Source organism: Pezoporus flaviventris, unplaced genomic scaffold, assembly GCF_033815535.1.
Source record: "Pezoporus flaviventris isolate CSIRO_AGI_PZ_B2104156 unplaced genomic scaffold, CSIRO_AGI_Pfla_v1 ptg000148l, whole genome shotgun sequence".
Lineage (NCBI taxonomy): Eukaryota > Metazoa > Chordata > Aves > Psittaciformes > Psittacidae > Pezoporus > Pezoporus flaviventris.
The window spans coordinates 967815-991925 of NW_026892696.1; the positions used below are offsets into that span (position 1 = coordinate 967815).

At 55.0% G+C, this 24111-nt stretch overlaps 2 protein-coding genes and 1 long non-coding RNA gene across 4 annotated transcripts in view; 1 reads left to right on the top strand and 2 right to left on the bottom strand.

The window, feature by feature from the left end:
• The window catches only part of CASP9 (caspase 9), a 48397-nt gene extending 43629 nt beyond the window's left edge, over nucleotides 1-4768 (top strand). Inside the window, exons 4-11 of the mRNA XM_061479398.1 lie at nucleotides 661-741; nucleotides 904-935; nucleotides 1563-1739; nucleotides 2160-2249; nucleotides 2893-3040; nucleotides 3311-3490; nucleotides 3637-3746; nucleotides 4083-4768. Of these exons, the coding sequence (XP_061335382.1) occupies nucleotides 661-741; nucleotides 904-935; nucleotides 1563-1739; nucleotides 2160-2249; nucleotides 2893-3040; nucleotides 3311-3490; nucleotides 3637-3746; nucleotides 4083-4175 (911 nt within the window). The 3' untranslated portion in view covers nucleotides 4176-4768. The remainder of the gene's footprint in view (nucleotides 1-660; nucleotides 742-903; nucleotides 936-1562; nucleotides 1740-2159; nucleotides 2250-2892; nucleotides 3041-3310; nucleotides 3491-3636; nucleotides 3747-4082) is intronic.
• Nucleotides 4769-7123: 2355 nt separating this feature from the next.
• Nucleotides 7124-8749, bottom strand: LOC133282967 (chymotrypsin-C-like). The gene is made up of 8 exons (XM_061479357.1): nucleotides 8660-8749; nucleotides 8460-8551; nucleotides 8283-8380; nucleotides 8070-8195; nucleotides 7827-7963; nucleotides 7605-7750; nucleotides 7287-7436; nucleotides 7124-7195 (listed from the first exon to the last, which is right to left on the bottom strand). The coding sequence occupies exons 1-8, from the start codon at nucleotides 8697-8699 to the stop codon at nucleotides 7178-7180; spliced, it is 807 nt and encodes a 268-aa protein (XP_061335341.1). The 5' UTR covers nucleotides 8700-8749; the 3' UTR covers nucleotides 7124-7177.
• Nucleotides 8750-9299: 550 nt separating this feature from the next.
• On the bottom strand, nucleotides 9300-10933 carry LOC133282968 (uncharacterized). 2 transcript variants are annotated; one of them, XR_009747740.1, is made up of 2 exons: nucleotides 10760-10933; nucleotides 9300-10458 (listed from the first exon to the last, which is right to left on the bottom strand). It is a non-coding gene; the product is annotated as an uncharacterized LOC133282968 (long non-coding RNA). The 2 variants fall into 2 exon arrangements; XR_009747741.1 differs by having other exon boundaries at nucleotides 9300-10461.
• Nucleotides 10934-24111: the final 13178 nt, after the last annotated feature.

A 24111-nucleotide genomic window follows, 5' to 3' on the forward strand; every position in this document is an offset into this window, starting at 1 on the left:
ATGGAAAGATGTTCTTGCTCATGTTGAGGTGAAACTTGCTGTGGTTTAGTTTGTGGCCATTGCTCCTCATCCTGTCACTGGGCACCACTGGAAAGAGTCTGGCACCATCCTGCTGGCGCCCACCTTTGAGCTATTGATGTGCATTGATGAGATCCCCTCTCAGGCTGCTCTTCTCTGCACTAACCAGGCCCAGCTCCTGCAATCTCCCCTCATGAGAGAGATGCTCCAGAGTCCTGAGCATCCTTGTGGCCTCGGCTGGACCCTCTCCAGTAGCTCCTTGTCTTTCTTGTACTCAGGAGCCCAGAGCTGGACTCAGGACTCCAGATGTGGCCTCATCAGGGTTGAGTAGAGAGGGAGGATCACCTCAACCTGCTGCCACGCACCCTTGTCTGTGGTTTTGCACAGGATTTCCCCAGTACCTTGGTGAGAATGGATTTTGCCATGTCCTCACCACCTTGTGCACCTCTGTATCTGCGTGGGGATCCAGCTTGTGTAGTTGTGAGAAGAAACTTGAGTCTGTGAAACCCTGCAAAGGGAAAACAGATGTGATGTGACCTTGCGGCATCACAGCAGGGTCCTTTTGGGGACCCTGGGTTGCTTACTTGTAGCATGAAGTCAGAAGGGGGAGAAGTGAGATCTGCCTGATCTCTGTCTTTACAGATGTGAACCTTCCAGAACATTTGTCCATCCCGGTGCAAGCAGAGAGTGAAAGACCACGGGTACCTCCTGTGCCAGTCCGGGGTAAGCCATGGCCCAGGCTGTTCCGGAGGGCCAGGGAATTCATACACATCACCAATGTGTCAGGGCCGACAGGGAAGGAACGATGTGGATATTGGGAGGAAGGTGGACAACAGCTGGCTGTGGAGTGTGGGAGAGCTAAGTCCTGTGTCTGTTGTGTTGTAGGTTTGGCTGTTGACAAGTGGAACCGCGATCTGGTCAGTATTTGGTTGGGCTGAAAACATTCGCTATTAAGCAAAGGCTTTGGGCCTTGTGGGTGGCTGCCAGGAAATAACCCTGGGATAGCTGGTTCTTGCTCTGTGTCATCTGAGCCGTTGCTCAGGGTCACAAGGATGCTCAGGGATCTGGAGCATCCAACCTGATGATCCTGTCATGGATTCTGTTTAGACTTTGGAAGCATAGGGCTGAGGGTAGCCCTCATGAGATTCCTGTGGTGCTGCTGTTGATGGTAAAGATGAGTCTGGGGGAGATTTTTCTACCCCATTCTCAGCTCCTCACATGGGCTGTTGTGGTCACATTTGATGGCAATGCCTAAAAAATACCCTCTGGAAGCTTCAGCTTGCCATTGGAGACTCTGGGTGAAGAAGCAGCTGCTTTCCACAGATTTCCACCCTATTTGGTGGGTGGTTTTGCATTCCCTACTGCTGATAAAAACGTGTGCCTGGAGCACAAAGCCTCTTATCCATACTTAGGCTTGGAGAGATGAAAAAGCTGTGAACTGAGGTGCTTTAAGGACTCCTGTTCCTCCTTGGCACTGCATCCTGCAGGAATAGCCAGCAGGCACTCGAACGAGAGGGTGTTTAACTGCAGTGTGTGCCTGGCAGGTTTACCAGCTGAGAGCGGATCCGTGCGGGCGCTGTCTGATCCTCAACAACATCAACTTCACCACAGGCTCAGGTCTGTCCACTCGCCACGGCTCCGACGTGGACTGTGAGAAGCTGGAAAAGCGCTTCAGGGCCTTGAGCTTTGATGTCCTGACTCAGAGGGATCTGGAAGCTCAGGTGAGGCCGCTGCATTTTGCTCATGGAAGTGTGTGTGATGGGAAATGTGCCCATGTTGGGAGCGTGCTGAAAACAAGGGCCTGTAGGGACAGGGCAAGGGGAATGGCTTTAACCTGCCAGAGGGGAGACTGAGATGAGCTCTTAGGCAGAAGCTCTTCCCTGTGAGGGTGCTGAGGCGCTGGCACAGGGTGCCCAGAGAAGCTGTGGCTGCCCCATCCCTGGCAGTGCTCAAGGCCAGGTTGGACACAGGGGCTTGGAGCAAGCTGCTCTAGGGGAAGGTGTCCCTGCCTGTGGCAGGGGGTTGAAGTTGGATGAGCTTTAAGGTCCCTTCCAACCCAAACCAGTCTGTGATAAGAGCAGTGCCCAGCAGCAATCTGTGGTATGGTTTGAGCAGCTGTTACTGTGATGTTTCCTGTGCAGGCCATGGTTTCAGAGCTGCAGAAGCTGGCACGGCAGGACCACAGCACTCTGGACTGCTGCACTGTGGTCATCCTCTCCCATGGCTGTCAGGTGGGTCCTTCTCGTCTCTCCCTTTGCCCATTAGTCAGGCTGCCTGCATGGGAACAGGATCATTCCGAAGGTTTTCTGCTCCCCTGCCTCTGCACATTGAGTTACACTTTGCATCTGGGTTGAGGATACAAATTGAACTGCTTCTGCTATGTGCTGCTTCTCCAGCACAGTCTGATCCAACCTTGCCAATTCTCCCTTTTGGAAGCTGGGCTATATAATTTGTAGCTGAATGACAGCCCCAGAGTGAAGGGAGGCAGAGCTGACCCTTGCGCTGTGCCCATTCAGGTCTTACTTTGTCTCCAGCTCTGATGGGGAAGATGCTATCAATAGTAAAGCCTGTTTATCTCAAGCGTGAGGCCTCGCAGAATGAGGAGGGGAGAGTCACTGTTAGGAAAATGGTGGATGTTAAGTGCCTGTTGTCCCAGAGGTTGAAAAACCCCATTGCTGGAAGAGGTGGGATAGGAGTTGGGCAACAGGACGATGGGTGTTAGCGTGTTTCAGACAATGCTGGGCTGTCCCCTCACCCTGACAAGGAGCAAATGTGTTCTGGGAACTTCAGGCTGCAGAGCACCCATCAGAGATGGGTTCCCTCGGAGCTGGCCTCCCCTTCTGCATTCCTAGCTCCTGGATTTTCCTCTTGCAGGCGAGCCATGTTCAGTTCCCCGGAGGCGTTTATGGAACAGATGGAAAACCAATTCCAATAGAAAAGATTGTGAACTATTTCAATGGGTCCAATTGCCCGAGTCTGAGAGGAAAACCCAAACTCTTCTTCATCCAAGCCTGTGGTGGAGGTGAATCTTTGTTTTGGTGCTGGTAGCGCATTTGTTTTGGCTCTGGTAGTCCCTCTCAGCCACCCTTGGATCCCCCTTCAGACACTGGAAGCTGCTCTGAGGTCTCCACACAGCTTCTCTTCTTCAGGCTGAACAGCCCCAGTGTTCTCAGCCTGTCTCTATACAGGAGCTACTCCACCCCCTGATCATCCTCCTGGCCTCCAGTCGTCTCACCATTGACCAATTGAGTAATATGAACATTGGGAACTGACTTGTTCCTGCCTTTCGCAGAGCAGAGAGATCGAGGCTTTGTAGTGGATTCCAGTTCACCTGGAGATGAAGCTCCCGGAGGTTCTGTGGAGTCGGATGCGACTCCTTTCCAGGCTCCATCAGGTAACACGGATGAGCCAGATGCTGTAGCCAGTTTGCCCACTCCCAGTGACATCTTGGTCTCCTACTCAACTTTTCCAGGTGAGATCCCCAGAGGAACTGGCCAAATGTTGGAGATTTGTAGCCAAAGTTGGGGGAGGTTTGGGGCAATTGGAGATGGCAGGAACTGAGTGAGACGAGAACATAAAACTGTCTTTGGCAGTGATGTTCTCATTCTTCCTCTGCAGGTTTTGTCTCCTGGAGAGAGGTGTCGAGTGGCTCCTGGTATGTGGAAACCCTGGACAGTGTGCTGGAGCAATATGCCCCTTCGGAAGACCTGCTGAACATGTTACTGCGGGTGAGTGTCAAAGTCCAAGCTCGTGGAACTTGGGTCACTGTTACAAGCTTGCTGCCATGTGTCCAGGCAGATCACGCCCTTGGGGAAGTCCTGCTGGTTCTCCTGTTCCTGGAGATGTCCATGGTGCTCGCTTGCACTCTGTGGTACTCCTAATGGTACTCGCTATGGTACATATGTACCCATCACCCCTTGTCCTATTGCTCCAGTCCCTGATGAAGAGTCCCTCTCCAGCATCCTTGTAGCCCCCTTCAGACACTGGAAGCTGCTCTGAGGTGTCCACGCATCCCTGAGTTCCCTGTCCTTCCTGCTCCTCATCCACTCTCCTCCTGTTCTCAGGTGGCCAATGCTGTCTCTGCCAAGGGGAAGTACAAGCAGATCCCAGGCTGCTTCAACTTCCTTCGTAAAAAATTCTTCTTCAAGTGCAAATGATGCTCTGAGGATCCTGCCAAGCTCCAGAGCTGCTTCCCCCGCAGCCAGAGGAAACCTGCTCCCACCAGGACTGCATCCATGCTCCCGGTGTCATCTCTGTCTGTCGAGATGTTTGTCTTGAGAAATGTCACCTGTGAATGCTGTGAAACAGGGAGGAGATGGAGACTGGCGCCGTGCTGATGGGAAATGGTATGGACGGAGCAGGGGCAGCACGTGCTGGCCCAGAGCCTCTGTGCTCGCAGAGGAGAGCACCTCCAGCTCGCTGCAATGCGCCTGTGCTCAGCCTCAGGGTATTTTGTTTAGTGACTGCCAAACTTGTGGCCTTCTCTGCCTGGAAAACAAACTGATGGGATCAAAGTCTGGCACAAGTGGCACGGAATGATTTTTGTAATTGAAATTTCCAATAAAACACGATGGACAAGGCAAGAAAATCCTTTGTGTTTCCTCGTCTGTTCTGTGCTGTGAGTGCCAGCTCAGCATCTCCCAAAGGCTTCTCTGAAAGGGGAAGAGCAAGAAAAGCCTCATTCATGTAAATGTTCATCTTCCTGCTGCTACTGGGAGCGTTTCACACGTGGCGAGAAGGCAGCGAGTGTCCTCTTGAGGCAATTGGCATTAATGCAAACTTACAGAGGAACCTGATGAGGATCCCTCTGAATCCCAGAGCTGAGGTCAAGCACTTGCCCTGAGGAGCTGCTGTTGTGGTGATAGTTTTGGATTAGAAACTCGGGATGGATGTGGGATATTAGGGAGAAGTGTCTTCAGAGACACTGGGGAGATGCAGCTGCCATGGGGTATGTGGGGAAGGGAAGTGTCACTGTGCAGAGCCGGGACAGGATGGAGAGCTGATGGGTGCCCCCCAATTGCATGGGGCATTTCACAGTCCTGGTCTGCTTCAGCACAGCAAAGGCAGCTTGTGCTGTGCCCCTGTGCCTCCATGCTGCTGGGGGAGCGAGGGAGGCTTTGGGAATCACCTGTGGATATCAATATCAACTTGGGCCGCTCCTCTACCCAATGTGGTTTACAGGGGTCGCCTTCTGTCAGCATTACAGACACATGGGCAGTTCCAGCAGCCACACCATGGTGCTTTGTGTCCCCCTGACACAGTACAGCCCCAGCACACCCCACTTGTCCCTCGGGCGTGCTGGATGCTCACACAGCCACCCTAGGGATTCACACACCCCAAAGGCACCCTGCTGGCCTCGCTCAGGTCACACACCAGCCTCGTGGCCACCCACCACTGTGGGGTCTCACTGCGAGCCAAGGCTTAGCCGAGTCTCATGCAGGGACTGTGACTCTCCACCACCTCCTGCAGGAGGGGACATCTTTCACTGGGGTGAGACCCATCCCAGAGGGTGCCAGTGCCAGGAACGGTCCTGCTCCCTCCCCACCACCACTGGTTCTGCAGGCTGTGACCCACAGGGTACCAGCCCAGTGCTGCAGTGATGCCCAGGGCTCCCACACTCACCACACCACCTCTGAGAGGGGACACGGTGCCCAGGTGGACACATAGATGTGACATGAGAGCTCGTCTCGATGTGACTGCAGCACCAGGCAGTGCCTCCCGCATGTTGGGGTCCTGCTCCCCAGCCTCTTCTTCCCACCCCGAAGAGCCACCCCTGTGGTACATGGTCCATCTCCACACGTCCTCTGGGCAGGTCTTTAATACCCAAGGGGTGATGTGTACAATCCCTTTGCCACAGCACACAGCACCTACCCCCCCCAACTGCTGCCCTCCCCATGTATCTCTTCACCCACTAAACCTCTGGCCGTGCTGTCAGGTGTCACTTGGTCCCCAGAGGGACCCACAACCCTGCCCCAAGCAAGCCACAGCCCAGGCAAGTGGCTCCCACAGCCTCGGGGCTCACACCACTGCTCCTGAGCCCCACTGCAGGTCCAGTGCAGGCGATGGCATCGCTCCCCAGGCTGGTGCTGGTGTTGCTCAGGCTGGTGGCAGCATCACTCCTAAGCTGGGCACCATCCATCACATCCCTCGCTGAGGTCGAGGCACCTCCATCCATCATCATCTGCCATGAAGCTTCTCACTGGGCTCAGCACCCATGACAAAGTGACGGCAGCACCGCAGTGCTGGTGGGCGGCTCTGCTCGGGGGCTCATGGTACAGCACCATCCGCAGCCTCTGCACACCCGCTCCCCCAGGCACGGTGCCTCCTTCCACTGCAAAACCCCACATTCCTCCTATGGCAGCCCTGGCTCCTCCTGGGGACCCCCCAGCCAGGGTGCAAGCCCCACACTGCCAGACCCAGCACCCACCTTGTTCCTCCAGACACTGTGGAAGGAGACCCACAGTGAGACACTCAGCTCCTGGGTCATGGCGCAGGTCCTGCAACCCTCCTCCCTGGACCAGTCAGCCCCCCAAGGACCAACCCTTGAGACCCCCACTGAAATTTACCTGTCCTCAAGTAGCCCAGGGCCAGCAAAGTCCCCTGAGACATAGAACCAGAGAATGAGAGAATGGTTTGGGTTGAAGGGACCTTAAGGCTCATCCAGTTCCAACCCCTGCCACGGGCAGGGACACCTTCCACTAGAGCAGCTTGCTCCAAGCCCTGTCCAGCCTGGCCTTGAGCACTGCCAGGGATGGGGCAATCACCACCTCTTTGGGCAGCCTGATCCACTCCCAAGGACAACCAAGGCCCCTAAAGCACTTTGGAGCTGCCGCATCCCTCAGTGCTCCCCATGGGCCAACTGGCTCCCTTACAGGCCCCCAGTCAGACCCCAGCCCCTCTCCCCCAAACCACCAGCAAAGCCTTGAGCCCCTTGGTGCTGAGGGCATGGATGCCACCCCTGCTCCCCACAGCTGCAGCCTGAGCTCACCCCAGTGCCCTCACTGAGCAACGTGGGGACCCTGCAAACCCCAGCATCCCCAGCCACAGCCACAGGTGCCTGCCCCCAGCTCCCCCCCGCTCAATAACCAGACCAAGCGAGACCAGCTCAGCACTTGTGCCTTTATCACGCTCGAGACGCGCTGCCCCTCGCGCCGCATCTTCAGTTGCTGCTTATTGTCTGCCAAGGACAAGACAGAGGGGACATGGCAGCGAGCCCCGGCGCTGGGCAGGGGCAGCCCCTCGCTGGGGGCAGAGCACGCGGCACCCACCTCGTTGATCCAGTCGATGTAGGCGGACACGCGGGTGAACACCGTCGGCTTCCTCAGCGTGTTGCAGCCCAGCGCCGAGCCAAAGCTGACGATTCCGGCCACCTCCCAGCGCCCCTCGAACGGGCAGTTCAGGGGGCCTCCGGAGTCCCCCTGTCCCCATGGACACAGCTCAGTGCTCGCTCTTCCGGACGCTCACCTCCAGCCCCTCACCTCCCCGTGCTTCCCATGGGGTCCACAGCCTCGTGCTGCCAGCCCTTGCTCCTCGGGGGCAGAGACCACTCCTGCACCCGCCTTTGCCACCCCCTGCCCAACACTCACGTTGCAGCTGGAGATGACACCATCGCCGCCGGCGCACACCATGCTGGGGAGCACGTAGATGCCCCACCAGCTCCACTGGGAGCAGGTCTCATAGTCCACCACGGGCAGCAGTGCCTGCTGCAGGACGTCAGCCAGGGGCCCATTTGCTGCCAAGAGAGGCACACATCACACCCTGCACCTGCATTGGATCCCCCTGACTCCTCCCCACGGACCCCCACTCACTCCAGAGCCGGCCCCAGCCGGTCACATAGCAGGGGTAGTTGTTCTCCAGTATCTGCCCGGCAGGCGGCAGGCAGGCCACCTGGATGGTCTCACTCTCCTGCACCTCCTCTGCCAGCTTGATCAGGGCGATGTCATTGCTACGGGGAGAGCCGAGCCATGGGGACAGGAAGATCAGGCTCATAGGGAAGCGGAACCCAGCCATAATACCCCCTCCATCCATCCCTGACCCATCCCATCCCATACACGATGAGGAGGGAGTTCCAATTCTCATGCACGATGATCTTCTCCACACCCACAGCCACCGAGCCCGGCTCTTCCTCATCCGACAGGACCTGCTTGCCCAGCACCACGCGGTACGTCAGGGTAGAGCTTCCAGGGGCATAAACAGAGGTGTCAGTCTCCATAGGCATCTTATCCCCCCCTGCATGGGCCCCTCTCTTACACCCCAGCACCCACCTGATGCAGTGGGCAGCCGTCAGCACCCAGTTGGTTTCAATCAGGGTCCCACCGCATGTGTGGTACCACTCCCCATTGCGGCTGTACTGCAGTGAGATCTGTGACAGCAGAGGCACAGCTTCACTGTGGGAATGTTCCAATCCCTGCCCCTATCCCCATCCCTGCATCCCCCCTTACCTGCCATGGCCAGCTGTGGGGCACAGCATCTTCACCACCCACCACACGGGGGACATGCAGCGATGCCACGGCCGCCTGCCCGCATCCATAGGCTGGGTGACACCGGCAAAGGGACCTCAGCGGCCTCCTGTGCCCAGGGTCACAGCGGCTGCCGGGGTCCCAAGCCCCTCACCCCATCCCCTCCTGCACCCCAGACCCACCGTAGCCCAGCAACACAGCGAGACACAGAGCACCCAGCATGGCTGCAGCCGTCCAGAGTGCATGGAGGGGCCACTCACCCCCCTTATAGCACCCCAGAACCTTGGGGTTGACCCTCCCCTGGCCAACATCTGGTGAGTGTCCCACGCTGGGGGGCAGCTCCTCAGCCCCATTGCTCCATCTTATCAGCCCCCTGGGAACAGCCACAGCTGCCCATCCAACGTGGCACAGCAGGGATGCCTGGGGACACACAAGGTCCCTCCTGGGGGGTCAGCCTGCAGGCAGCTCCCCCCGCCACACTGATCTCTGTGGTTGCAGGCAGCCCAACTGCCCCCAGCTTCCAGGGTGCAGCCTCCAAACCTGCTCCCCCATGCACCACAGGAGAAGGGTCTCCTTATCTCATGCTCCACATGGCCAAGGCCACCCAATACCCCACAGGGATGCTGAAGACCTTCAGTAACACCCTATCTGGATCATGCCCCCGGTGCTTCCTATGCTGATGTCCCAGCACCTCCATGGGTCATCCTGCTTCACCACCACCCGCAGCAGTGATGGGGTGCCTGCTCCCCATGTGGCTCCTGCCACTACCATGGACACAACCAGAGCATGGCTGCACCTCAGCCCCACACACAGGCACCCAGCTTAAGAAATATAATATTTATTTGGGATTAAAATAAAAACCCAAAACACACAAAACACACAAACACCCCCCGTACAACCACCCAGGGTGACACCGCGGGACAGACGCATCGGTACAGCCAACATGGGAGCTCACCCAACCACGTGTGGCTACAACACTCATCCTCCTGGGCCAAACACAACATGAAAACACAGAACAGCCTCAAGAGCCAGCAGCCACCTTTGCACACAGCTTCAGAACAGAGACACAGCCCTCGGGGGGCTGCACACCATGGGAGGCTCCCACCCCCCGGCACTGCACACACGGACCCCTCCGGCAGCAATGGCAACAGGCACCGAGTCACTGTGACCCCCCCGGGGTGAGTGCCCGAGTCCTGCACGGTGCATGCACAACACAACAGCGTGGGGACAGCACCCCCGGGCACGGCTGCCCCGGCAGCCGCAGCCCCTGGCAGGGACACGGCGCTGTCACCCCTTGGGCAGGGGCAGCTCGGTGAGGGGACAACAGAGGGGTATGAACAACACCTACAGGCAGCACAGCAGGGGAAGGGAGGGCCGGGCTCTGACCCACCCCAGTCACTCAGAGAAGAGGGATGAGCACACCTCCTGAGCCAGGCCACGTTCCTGCTGGACAGGTAACAGGGACAGCTTTTGTCACCAAGGGCAGGCGCAGGGCTGTGGTGCTGCAGCTCCTTTTCCACCCTGGCTCCGCACAGCTGACAACTGCCTGGTGTGTGGCACTCTCATGCTCTCCATTCACTGAAACATGGGCATGCCCAAGGTGGTGGCAGTGCCAGACCTGTCCTGTCACCGTTGCCGAGTACAGGCCGGAAAGGCCACTTGGTTTTCCTCAGCTTGAGGCCACTAAAGAGCACAGCCAGCACCAAGATCCCTCCTGACGGGTGAGCTGACACCACTCCTGCCATGGCCTCAGGGCAGCCCTATGCAAGGTGTTAAAACAGTAGCAGAAACGTGGGCAAGGGCCCCAGCCTACCCTGTGAACGTGTAGACTTCCAGGGCAAACTTCTGAAGGAGGGCAGTTTTGGTTGAGTTGGACAGGATCAAGACCACGTTCATGTGACCCGGCCTGAGGCGAACCAAGTTACTGTTGTAGTTGATGTCCGTCAGCTCCGTCACCTCCACAAAGCCCTTTTTGGGAATCCTGCTGCAAAGAAACAGTCACTGAGTGAAAGGGGAATGAGGGACCATGAGGAACCAAGGACAGAGAAAGCATGAACCCACCCCTTGTCCTGAGCTGCCCCTGATAAGCCCTGTAGATAAGGCCAGTTTAACCAGGGCAACAGATCCAGACTTGGCTCCTCAACGCGTCAGGCAGACCTTTACCCTTACCCTAAGGGTGTTGTCTGGGCAAATGTGGTGGGAACTGCTTAATAACTGAGTTGGAGCACCCCTGTCCTCGCTGGCATGGGCAGAAACAGACGTGGAGAAATTAGGGAGGGAACCTGTTACTCTCTTTGCTGAAGCTCGCATCGTTCTTCTCGGTCTTTGCTGCGGTTTCTTCTTTCTCTGAGGGAGGACTGTCCCTTGTGTCGCTGGAATCGCTGCAGAAGAAGATGATCTTGAGTGTGTTTAAGGCACCAGATCAGACTGAGCTGCTCGTGGCTGGATTTTAAGATCCCTGAAGGCATGCTAAGGCACAATAAAAACAACAAGGTGCTTGGTGACAGCCAGCATGGCTTCACTAAGGGGAAATCCTGCCTGACCAATTTGATGGCCTTCTATGATGGGGCTACAGAACTGATGGACAGGGGTAGAGCAGTTGATGTCATCTACCCGGACTTGTGCAAAGCGTTCAACACTGTCCCACACGACATCCTTGTCTCTAAATTGGAGAGACATCAATTTGATGGATGGACCACCCGGTGGATAAAGAACTGGCTGGATGGCCGCACAGAGAGTTGTGGTGAATGGCTCAGTGTCCGGCTGGAGACCAGTAACGAGCGGTGTCCTGTTGCCTTCGCAAGGCGTGGCGACCTGGTTCAGGAACGGCACGGCGACCAACCCCAGGCCGCTCGGGCCATCAGCTCACAGACACCAGTGTGGTGGACGGCAAATGGCGTTTATTACTTCGCAACACAGCGTTATATACTCTGGGTTTACAGCGTCACTTCCGTCTGCTTACATCACAAGCTACATACTATTGGCTATTAAACAGGGGGCTCTATCTTGGGGGCTCTATCTTTCCGTACAGCGTGATATCTTCCGGCCGCCAGGCCCTAACTACCTACATTTCCCCCCTCCCTATGCTTAATAAAACTAGCTGGGTATAACAACAGTATATGGTTTATGCTTTCACACAACACTGAAAACAGTTTCTGTAAACGCAATATATGCTTGAAATAGGGATGCAGAGCACATCGGGCAAGGCACGTGAAACAAGTGAGAGCAGAGAATGACAGGGTATAACTGGGGATAGACCAAAACTCTGAACAAGAACATTCCTAAAGCAACTGTTGGCGTTCTATTAACATGATGTTAACCTTTCCCAAACGGCTTTTGACAAATGATATCAGCTTATTCAATATACAGGGTCCAAAAATCAATGCTATCAGGATTGTTATAACCGGCCCTATCAGGGTAGATATTAAGGGGGTAAGCCACGGTGAATAGGTGAACCAGGATGTGAACCAATTCTGTTCCGCCTCCCGTTCCCTTTTTCGTTTTTCTAGTCTCTCCCGTAGTTTGGCCATAGTATCTCTCACTATGCCAGTGTGATCGGCATACAGACAACATTCTTCCTTCAGAGCTGCACATACTCCCCCTTTATGTTTTCTATATGGTTTGGGTGACCCTACTTGAGCAGGGGATCTGGGCTAGATTATATCCCCAACATATGCCAACTAGAGGCTGCCTGGGCCTGCCCCTTTTTTCTGCTGTATGGCTCTCTGATCCTTCACATCAAGGTCTGGCATGGCATGTGTCCCCACCGCTCCACGCCTGCTGGGTTGTGGCCAACAGCGGAGCTAAAGGTTCTTCTTGGTGGCAAACACAGAAGCCAACTCAGTCTTGCCCTTGATTGTGGTAGCAGGCATTTGGTCAGCCTCAGTCCTTGCACCTTGTTGTCAATGCAGAGTTTCACCTGCTTCATCCAGTAACAAGTCGCTACTACAGCAAGGCACACACGAATTTACATTAGCAGAGTAACTATTACAGGGTGCAGCAGCATGTTGAAGATGCTGATGGCAGTGAAGGACTAGCCGAAGAAATTTCTTACCACTGGAATTCTCCCCCCCTCTTAAATTTGTTCCATCACCTGCTTTATAACACTACCATTGTATTAAAATCTTTCTAGCTTTTGCGTTAGCATTTTCTAGCAGCTACTGCAAATTTCCATACTCTAACATCTCTTTTACAAGTGACAAATCTATACAATACAATGTGCAGTTTCTTATTGCGACTAGCTAGTAAATACAGGTGGTTTTATACACAAAATCACAACCTCTAATAATAGCTATTTTACAAGCACACATATTCAGGATGTTACTTTTCAGTTGCCCCCAAGTGATGTTTTGCAGTTATTTGTTCTTTCTCTATCTCAGTCTGCTTGGGGTAATCACGGTCAGCTCCTGTAGCTGAGGCATCAGGTTTTTCCATTCATCTGTCCAGCTCATGGCAAGACTTCACAAGCTTTGCAGGCAGTCGCCATGGACCTGTAGGCAGGAGGACACAAATATACCCCCTCCCCCAGGTTATCAGTTCTTCAGAAGTAGACAGGTTAAACTGCACATTGTTAACCGGTGAGGAGTTTGCTGCGTCATTGCTCTTCCCCCCCCTTTTGTGTTTGTTTTTTTTGTGTTGTTGTTGTTTTTGTTTGGGTTTTTTTTGTTTTTTTTTTTATCCCTGCAAAAGCCGGCCTGCTCGGCAGCAGCTACAGCCACCTGGCCGCTTCAGCAGCAACCATAAACACCTGCCGGCAGCCACACTTTTACATTAACTCTTTCATGCCTGAAATGTTAAACAGCTACCCCTTCAAAACTTTTACAATAAACCCAACAATACACAAAACACCGATTGCCCTCAACACACACACGCACACACACACACACACGTGTGTGGGATCCCACAAGCACACTCCACACAAGTTCAATATTTGAAACACAAAAAGACAATTATTACTCCCACTACAGTCCCACGTACAGACCGTAGCACAAGGACCCTGTGGAGACTAACAGCAAACCAGCTCCGAGAAGCATCATTGCAGTGCGAGGTGGCAGGCTCAACCTTAGCAGGCGTCCCCGCAGAGGCTCTGCCTCCCCCACATCGTATGAGGCTTGGGCTTTTATACTGACCAAAATGCACACTCATTCCCACACAGGTGGCCAGCCTGTGCTGGAAGAAGTGGCCAGCAGTATCTACAGAGGTCTCCAAGGGTTGATAGAAACCTGGACATACTTATATTTACCAACTTCTAGTACATGAGTATCACAGAGAGACTGTATGGGCTCCCCCTGTCAATTGCAAGAAAAAATCATAACATATACAGCTTGAGTATAAGAGGATTTTAACGCATACGCGGTCACTGTTTGTCAGGCCTCCTTAACTATTTTGAGATCAAGAGCTTCCCACTCTTTAGCCCCCTGCTGTGTAGTAAACACAGGATATGCAAAGATGCCCATTGCAGAAAATTCCCCAGTAATGTTCACCTCTTTGGTTACCCATTGTTACAACAGAGCGTCTCCAGGGCCAGTAAGTCTGAGCAGACCGACCCGGGAGATGAAGAGTCAGGGTCTGGAAGCAGAGGATATAAACCTGGCTCGGATTCAGGGGATTCGGGGGCTGATCCTGCGCCGAACTCGGGGTCTCCGTTGCTCGCAGCTGTGTCTTTCTTATCAGATGTCTCTCGTTCGGTATGTGGCCATCTGCAGACCTGGCTCCTCCGTGACTGAGTTAAAAATCTTTTCACTCTGGGGCATAGTGGGCTGGAGAGGCTCGCAGTTCCTTTAAATCTCCCGCTCGCGCATGATCCCTATTTTCTACTGCGTGCTTCACAGTGGCGCCGCAATCGATCCGGCGCCGAGGCACCGCCCTCTTTCTTTCGGATTCCTCGACTTTTATCATGCGTGTACCTTCTAATATACTTTCTCTGTCCTTTTCAAAGTCCCTGCTTTCGGAACTGGGGTGGTGGGGGAGCAGGGGGTTACACTTCCTCCGCGGCACCTTCTGATGGAGGGGGAGAAAAGGGGGGGGGAACCTGTGCTCCCGCGAGTTGGGGGGAACGAGTTGTAATCTTCCCCCGGTTTCAGCCGACCGGGGACGTCTGTTCCTAGTTTCTTCATTGCTACGGCGGCAGTTTTCTTTTCTGCCTTGTATCTTTTTATACAGTTCATTACTTCCCTCCGTGGTTTACCGAGTTTCTTTGCCTTTTTATAATCATTAAGCACTGGGTCAAATAGTTCATCACCAAACTTTCGCCACTCACTCTCCTCAAATATTGTATTAGGATCTGCAAAAAAAATCCCTTAGCCTTCCCTAGCCACTAGACCTGCTAGCTGCTTTAGAGTCTCAGGCTCAATTCCCCGCTTTTATAAAAAGCACTGTAAAAAGTTCAGGGCCCAGCAGAATCATCGACGTCTGGGAAGTGCAAAGTCTGTGTGGCCTCCCCGACTCCCAATTTGGGGGTGGCCAATAAATAGTTCTTTGCCACCTTCCAGGTCTCCTGCGCTTGTATTGCCTTCTGCAGGGCCCGTTCGACTTTTCCCCGTGACTTAAGGTTTTTCCCACAACCTGAGGACTTCGTCTCCTCAGCTAGCGCTTTAGTACATTTATCCCACACTTCAGGGTGGAGTATATCCACCGGCTGGTCAATGACCCCAATTTGCAAGAGTCTTGCAACAGCGAGAGAAAAATCTTTAGACTTGCGATCAATACCCCACTGTTTATGTAATTGTGATACGACCTTCACAAGGGCTTCCATCCTCCTTGTTGGTCCGGGAGCGTCCTCCCCGCCGGGCTGGTCCTGCCGCCCCGGCCGCCGTTCACCCGTCCAGGCGAGTTTCCCGGGTTTCGGCACCACTTGTTGCCTTCGCAAGGCGTGGCGACCTGGTTCAGGAACGGCACGGTGACCAACCCCAGGCCGCTCGGGCCATCAGCTCACAGACACCAGTGTGGTGGACGGCAAATGGCGTTTATTACTTCGCAACACAGCGTTATATACTCTGGGTTTACAGCGTCACATCCGTCTGCTTACATCACAAGCTACATACTATTGGCTATTAAACAGGGGGCTCTATCTTGGGGGCTCTATCTTTCCGTACAGCGCGATATCTTCCGGCCGCCAGGCCCTAACTACCTACAGTGTCCCTCAGGGATCGGTATTGGGATCGGTCTTGTTCAACATCTTCGTCACTGACATGGACAGTGGGATTGAGCGCGCCCTCAGCAAGTTTGCCGATGACACCGAGCTGTGTGGTTCAGTTGATACCCTGGAGGGAAGGAATGCCATCCAGACGGACCTCGACACGCTTGTGAGGTGGGCTGATGCCAACCTCATGAAGTTTAACCATGCCAAGTGCAAGGTCCTACACCTGGGTCGGAGCAATCCCAGGCACAGCTACAGGTTGGACAGAGAAGAGATTCAGAGCAGCCCTGCAGAGAAGGACTTGGGGGTGTTGGTCGATGAGAAAATGAACATGAGCCGGCTTCAGTGTGCACTTGCAGCCCAGAAACCAACCGTGTCCTGGGCTGCATCCAGAGGAGCATTACCAGCAGGTCGAAGGAGGTGATCCTGCCCCTCTACTCTGCTCTTGTGAGACCTCACTTGGAGCATTGTGTGCAGTTCTGGTGTCCTCAACATAAAAAGGACATGGAACTGCTGGAACAAGTCCAGAGGAGGCCACAAGGATGATCAGGGGCTGGAGCACCTCCTGTATGGAGACAGGCTGAGAAAGTTGGGGCTGTTCAGCCTGGAGAAGAGAAGCTGCGTGGAGACCTCATAGCAGCCTTCCAGTATCTGAAGGGGGGCTATAGGAATGCTGGGGAGGGACTCTTCATTAGGGACTGTTGTGATAGGACAAGGGGTAACGGGTTAAAACTTAAACAGGGGAAGTTTAGATTGAATATAAGGAAGAAGTTCTTTCGTCTTAGGGTGGTGAGGCACTGGAATGGGTTGCCAAGGGCGGCTGTGAATGCTCCATCCCTGGCAGTTTTCAAGGCCAGGTTGGACAAAGCCTTGGGTGACCTGGTTTAGTGTGAGGTGTCCCTGAGGTGTCCCTGCCCATGGCAGGGGAGTTGGAACTTGATGATCTTAAGGTCCTTTCCAACCCTAACTCTTCTGTGATTCTGTGATTCTAACATTCTGTGATTCTAACATTCTATGCTTCTATGATCTGCAAGTTGATACTTTCAAGACTCCTTGACCTAACAGTTAGGGGGCGGGGAAGTTTCATAACTCCCACCAGCCGTGGTCCCAAAAGCCAGTGAAAGAGTGACAAGAGCCAGCAAAGATGACATCCAGGGAGGGTCAATCTTCCCTGACTGCGAGACCGAGACTGAGCTCTGGCCCACACCAGAGAGGGCCAAAGACAACCCGAAGTGCCACAAGCCCGCTTCCGACCACCACAACTGGAAAGATTGGGAAGCACACACATCAGCATTGCAGGGACAGCGGTGCGGGCCCCATCCCTGCCCCTTGCACACCAAATTCATCTCCCCAACAAACATCATTGGGATAGGAAAACCATCGTGGGCATGGGAAACCATCATTTAGGACAGGGAATCATCGGCGAGGGGAACCTGATGGGATTCATTGGCCGCATGGCTGCTGCAGCAGCCACCATTGGTGGAATGTAGGACAGTGGAATGGAAAGAGTTCTGAGAGCCCCACAGATAACCCCATGCTGAGGAAGGAGACATCACCAGACAGACTCCACAACTGGGTACCTCACTCACTATACTGCACCCCCAGAGCAAGAACCTTGGTCACTAGACCCAAACTAGCCAAAGGGGTACTCTGTAACACAGCACCTCATGCCCGCTATAGAAACTGGGGGACTAACCTGGCAGGGACCAGTCGCTGCTTGGGACAGGCTGGGTATTCATCAGTGGGTGGGGGCAATTGTACTGTGCATCACTTGTGTTTATTGGGTTTTTCCTCTTCCCTTTCTCCTTTTAGTTTTATATTCTATATGAATACATTCTGTTGAACTTAGATATTAAACTGTTCTTATCTCAACCCCTGGGTTTTACATTCCTTTGATTCTCCTCCACATCCCATTCAGGGAGGGGGGAAGAGGGGTGTGAGTGAGCAGCTGCGCGGTGCTGAGCTACCGGCTGGGCTTAAACCACGGCAGTGGCTTGTGGACAGAATCCTGCCCTAGCTCTGACTCACATTGTCAGCACAACCTGCAATCGACCCTCCAAGGCCGCACACAAACATTCTCAGTGCTAAACTTGACATTTGTGACCCAAACGATAAAATCCCCATCATAATCAAACCCATCCTAAGTGGTGCTTTCGATTTATGGAGAGAGTTTGACGATGCAAGAAGGAACACAGGGGTTCAGGGTTCTTTTCATTTAGCTGTTCATATAGCACCTGCATAAGCCAGTTCCCTGTGCCTGCGCCACCAGCTCCTCAGAAGCTGAACCGTGAAAATCCTTCGCTAAGGATGCACGGAATTCCCAACCACCACCCTGGGGAGAAACAGGAAAGTATGCACCTGCCTTGCATGGGACAGGATCCAGCACGAGCAGCCTCTGAAAGGACCCCAAAGCTCTGACCCAGAACCTCAGAGTCGCACCTAAAGACAAAGCCCCAGGGAAGCCCACACCTCTGGCCAAGAACTCCAAGCCCTCTCTAATTCTAGTCCCTGGCAGCCCAGCCCAATTCTCCTTCATGAGCTGGCAGCACTGTTCACCTTTGCTGGGCAGGAGAGAGTTCCCTCAGTGAGACAGACAGGGCATTTGGAAAACACTGAAGGGAGCGGGCAAGTCGACAGCAGGCAAGCAAGAGCAGAGCGGATTCACACAGCTATTTTGTCCAGTAGCGGATAAATAGAGAGCTCTCAAAGGGCACATCTCAGTGAGAACTGCTCAGAGATACGGGCAGAAACCCCGTGAAGTGACTTCTGTAAGGACGCACCCACACAGCCTAGTCCCCAACCTCAGAAAGTGCTTCAAAATGTTACTACAAATCCTGCTCCAAGACAGGAGAAACACTGTTTAGGGGACTGTCTATTACAGCCATCTGGTGGCAAGTAGGACATGTAGATATAGATGTCTAGATATATGCGAATGTACATAAATATACATGTACATGTATGTACACACATACGGATACATACATATGTGCACAAGTCAATAATTTCAAGACTGCTTAAACCTAACAGTTAGAGGGCAGGGAAGTTTCATAACATGCACGATGGGCCCCACCAGCCGGGGTCTCAAAAGCCAGTGACAGGGTGACAAGAGCCAGCAAAGATGCCATCCAGGAGGGTCAACCTTCCCTGACAGCGAGACCGAGACTGAGCTCTGGCCCACACCAGAGAGGGACAAGGACAAGTGCCTCAAACCCACTTCCCACTACCACCACTGGGAAGACTGGGAAGCACGCACATCATCATTGCAGGGACAGCGGTGCGGGCCCCATCCTTGACCCTTGCACGCCAAATTCACCTCCCCAACAAACATCATTGGGATGGGAAAACCATCGTGGGCATGGGAAACCATCATTTAGGACAGGGAATCATTGTCAGGGGGAAGCTGATGGGGTCCATTGACTGCGCAGCTGCTGCAGCAGCCACCACTGGTGGAACCTTGGGTGGATCCTGTTGCAGAGGGGCTGTTGGCCCAAGCTCAGCTGATACTGACCCACGGTCATGGCAGGTACAGCAGCAGCTCCCGCTCCTCCCGGTGCTCCTGCCCACAGGTAACCCCCAGCCGGCTTTGCCGGCCACTTTCTCACCCCAGCACCTCTCTCTGCTTCTCCCAACAGAGAGGTTTCCCCTTCACCTGCCAGCACCACTGCAAGTGTCTGGTCTGAGCCCCAGCGCTCTGGCCATGGCGAGAAGCATCACTACCCATCAGCTACCCCTGTCCCGGGCTGCCGCTGCCCTGGGGCCAACCCAGGACCAGCCTGGCCCCTCGCAGCTGGCGCAGGGGGTGCCAGGGCCCCTCGGGGGTCACTGCGCTGCCGCTCCCCCCCACAGCACAAATCCCCTGCTCCCATGGGCAGGAGGCGGCCTCCACCAAGGACGGGGCAGCCATGGAGGACACCATCCCCTCCGCCGCTCCCCACCAGCCACATGCAGCGCGCAGGGATGGCCCCGTCCCGCACGTCCCTGACTGGGCCGCCTTCCTCCAGGAGCTTCCAGAACTCTCCAAGTACCTCGTGCAGGGGACGGCGTGGTGGGGCTGGGCTGGGGGACAATGAGGACACTTTCCCCAATGCCTTCCATTGCCCCAACAGCCTCACCATCACTGCCTTCCTCAAGGAGTTCTGCGCCGCCTTGGAGTGTGTGGCCAACGGCGACTGCCCGCTGGACCCGGCGGTGCTGGCGCAGCTCCCCGATGTCGAGGACACCCCCACGAGCACCAATGGACCCAGCTCTCCTGCAGAAGTGCTCCACGAGCTCTCAAACTGTCCAAGTACGTGGCGGGGGGCAGCTCCCACAAAGAGCCATTGGTGCCGGTGGGGCTAGGGGCTGGTGAGGACACAGCCCCGGTGCCCCCAGCGTCCCCATCCCAACCAGCTCCCTCACATGCTCCCCCTCCTCTTCCTGTGCAGGGCAGAGGACACCTGCACTGTGGAGATGGAGGACAGCGATGGCACCTCCCGCGATGGCCCCCACAGCCCTGCCAGCGCCCACCCCTTCACCCAGGCTCCTGACCTGCTGCAGCACTGGGTGCACATCAGGAGGAGCAAGGGCTGCGCGGAAACACCGATGCTGGGGGCTGCCGACCCCTTCTGAGGGGCGCCGGCCTCCCCCTTGCAGGACACACAGCGGGAGCAGGGCAGGGGCTCAGCAGACCTCCCCCCCGGCCACCACTGAGCCCCTCTGGCACTGCAGAGGAGAGCTCTCGGCACAGCTCTGCCCAGAGCTCCCAGGACACTGCAGAGCCTCAAGGGGACAGAGCTGCCCGGAGTCCCCGGAAGGAGCCCCTGGCAGCTCCCATGGAGCATCCCCTGCTGAGCCCCCGCTGGCAGCCCAGGGTGCTTCTGACCCGCCTGCAACTGCGGAGTGCCCAGGCCCCGGCTGCCCCCAGCACCAACCACCACACAAACACGCACTGGTGCAGGAGGCACTGCACAGGGAGCCCAGGGTACTTCTGAGCCCACTGCAACTGCCCCTGGGCCTTGTCTCCTGCCAGGGGGTGCCCACACTGCCAGAGGCGGGCAGCAGCCCGGCCCAGTGCCCTGTGCCAGCCCGCACCCGCAGCCAGCAAGAGCGCTCCCAGCAGGACCATTCCCCACCAAGGAAGAGGAGGAAGATGGAGCTGCGCCGGCTGAGCAAGCGCTAGGACACACTGTGCCGGGGCACACACACAGGCCCAGCCCAGCTGTGGGCACCAGCGCACAGCAGGCAGGAAGCAGCAAGGGAAGAGATGGGGTTTCCTTGTTCTGCTGCCCTATCTTTAATGTTTTGCTCTTAACAAGAGGCAATGAGCATAAACTCAGGAAGGGCCACCTGAACTTGGGGAAGAACTCATTTACTGAGAGGGTGACTGAGCACTGGGATGGAATGTCCAGAGCGGTTGTGGAGCCTCCTTCCCTGTTGCCTTCCAATAGTTTTGTTACTTTTTTTTTCCCACAGAAATTGGGCAAGTCAATGAGACTGGTGGATGCAGCTGCTAAGAAATGTTTATTTAAACTACGCTCCACATGGGATGGTATTTTTCCTTTGAAGAAACTACTTGTACCGGATATCAGAATCAACACATTAGATCCTGCTTGGCCAATTGAACCTCTGCCCTCAAACCTGGATTTTTCCAGCATCCTTGCAAAACACAAGTTTCCAAAGAAATAAGTTTGTGTGCCTGTGGAATATGTAGAAAAACTGATGCTGTCATGAGAACATGTGCCTGGGTGATGTATTTTGCAGTACTGACTTTGTATTACTGATTTTGCTGGAACACGAAAGCACAACAGAATCTTAAATAACAGCGATGACTACAGAGAGCTCAGAAAATCAGAGTGTAAAACAAGGGAGTCTAAGTCCGAGTCCCAAATGGTCACAGTCATCATGTACACAGGAGAGGAGCTCACTTAAGAGGAGATGTCGGAGTTTATCTCTCAGTTCATCACCTCCTAAAATAAGGAAGGTATGTCAAATAGGCCCTAAGCAGCCTCATGCTGAAGAAGGCTTATGCAGTCCTTTGTGGACCTTTCAACACCAAACTGGCATGGTTCACTCTGGGAAGGAGTTTGCCATGTATAAAATTGAGAAACTTGTACATGAATTTCAAGGAAAAACAAAGGAGGGTTCTTCCACAAGAGACATTGCTCCAGTCTCCACTGGACAGCTTCAAAGACAGAGTGGGAGGGCTAAACTTACACCTCCTCCTGGAGTAATGAATTCGAACCTGGTTTTGCAAGGACCAACTGGAGCATCCTATGACTGGGCCAACAACCACATGGAGGGCAGGGACAACCATGGTAACAGGACTGTATGGATTAGATGGCCTGGCACATCAGAGCCACAGAAGCATAAGGCTCTAGTAGACACCCCAGCAGTGCACCCTAATATCATCCAGGGTCACAATCTATTTGTGTTTCTGCAGTGACAGCGACATCCCAACTCAAATAAGCCTGGCTGGGAAGAAGTGCCAAAAGCATCCCACTGTGACTGGCCAGGAGGCTTTTCAAGCACCAAAAAAAGCACAAAAAAGGGTACCTCTGTCCTTTTGGCATAGCTGCTTTAGAGACAAGGGAAATGAAGCAGCTCTCTACCTTGCCTGCTCTCTCTGCTGGGTGGTTGATGAAGCTGAAACAACAACAAGTGCCAATCACAACCACAACAGGGCTGAGAGATCAGCGGCACTCTCTCACCCTTCCATGGCAGCCATACACCCACCACTGCGCTGATACCTCGTGGCACCCATCTCCGCTGCTCCGCATCTGAGCATCTGAACCTGACTCCTTTTGACCACCAACCACATCAAGGAAGCAGGAACTTTGATCAAACTGGACAAGGGCAGCGGTGATGGCATCGCAATCAGCTTCAGCATCCAAGAGTCCACCACCACACACCATCCATCTTTCCTGCCCGGAAACACTCATGACAGATGGAGCCCCGGGTCATGGACTGAAGGGACCCTACCGGCCGTATTAAAAGGCACAGGGACTGTGCTTAAGGAGGCTGCAATGAATTGCATTACCCCTCTCTGGGGAGCTCTCTCAGTCTCCCCAGAGCCCAGCTTCACCAGTGAAAACTTCCAATCCCTGCTCCCATGCCTGAGGTTCCAGGACAGAAACCTGGTGCTGGGCATCACCTGCAAATGGTGAGCTCTGGAATGGTGCCACCAAAACGGCAATCCGCCATGGAACTAGTCACCTAAAACTCCATCTGTGTATTGCCCCTCTGCTGAGAGCTTTCGGGGATGCTGGAGAACAGCTCTCAGAGGGCAAACATCCAGCCCCTGCTCCCACACTTGAAGCTGCCAAACACAGAAAGCTGTTGCTATGCGTAACCTGCCCATAGCAAGGGCAGGAACAACCCCACCAACACGGCAATGCACCCTTGATTAGCCACCTAAAACTCCATCTGCGTCCAGCATCTGTGTGCTTTCACTTGCACTAATTAAGGTCCCCCTCCTAGGGACCCGTGTGGGGAGCCTGAAGAGCTCCGGTGCCGAGGCCTTGACCTGGATGTTGCAGATGGTGACGTCTGTAATGGATGCAACTGCAAAAGAGTTGGTTCCTGCTCATGACTATGAGCCACAGCAAAGTGTGACTTTTACAGACTGTAGTTGATAAAGTAGATATATTTTTGTCATGGTGGCTGCTCAGCTGCAAGAAGCAGGAAAACCAAAGGATGCAGCGGTTCTGTGACCTTCATGTTTGGCACCTGAGGCCAACACTCTTGGTGAGGACAACAGGGAGTTCAAGAGAACCTGCACGGCCCCACAGGTCAGCAACGACACAGCTGGCATAAAGCCCCCTGTTTTTCTAAGGGAATAAAAACAGGGCCCTCAGGGTGCAGGGGTTTTCCTGGCAGCCAGCTGGGTTTGGGACTCCCAGGGTGCTTTGGGCGTGCAGGGAGCGGGGGCAGAGGAGCTTTGAGAGGGTCCCATGAGGTATTTTGGGGGTCCCAGCAGAGGCTTTGGGGGCTTTGGCCCTCTGGGGGTTTCAGGGTGCAGGGGTAGAGCAGAAAGCTGAGTCTGAGGCTCTGGAGAGGGGAAGGGGCTTGAGGTGCAGGTGCTCCCCATGCAGCCCCTCCTCGCCTGGCCCTGCTTCCCTCGGCACTCCGTCCTGCTCGACGCCCCTCTGGCTCTTCCCCCCTGGAGGCCATCGCTGCTCTGTCCCTCTCCCCCCCCGACCCCCGCTGCTGCTCCTCAGCCTCTCCGGCTCGCTCCTGCCCTGCTCCTCCCCGCGCTCCCCTCTCCCGCCCTTGGCCACCCCCTCTTCCTGCTCCCTGTGCCCAGGGGCCGCTGTCCCAGCAGGGCCTGGCAGCAGGAGGAGCGCCCCGGGGCCCGCTGGCAGCGGCAGTGCCAGGGCAGGGGCTGCCGGCGGCCATGTCGGTGCTGGGGCTGCGGCCCAGCTCAGGGGGGGGCCGGGGCCAGCGCTGAGGCGAGCGAGCCCCTGCGGAGATGGAGCCAGCCCCGCTGTGGGCACAGGCACCGGGCACCCCGACTGCCAG

What these genes read in the sequence shown, in the direction of transcription:
- LOC133282967 (XM_061479357.1), bottom strand. Translation starts at nt 8,699, where the DNA reads ATGCTGGGTGCTCTGTGTCTCGCTGTGTTGCTGGGCTACG. An exon ending in TGGAACTCCCTCCTCATCGT is followed by an intron (nt 7,964 to 8,069) that starts GTATGGGATGGG and finishes CTCTCCCCGTAG; the next exon opens with CAATGACATCGCCCTGATCA. An exon ending in GTGTCATCTCCAGCTGCAAC is followed by an intron (nt 7,437 to 7,604) that starts GTGAGTGTTGGG and finishes CCATGGGGACAG; the next exon opens with GGGGACTCCGGAGGCCCCCT.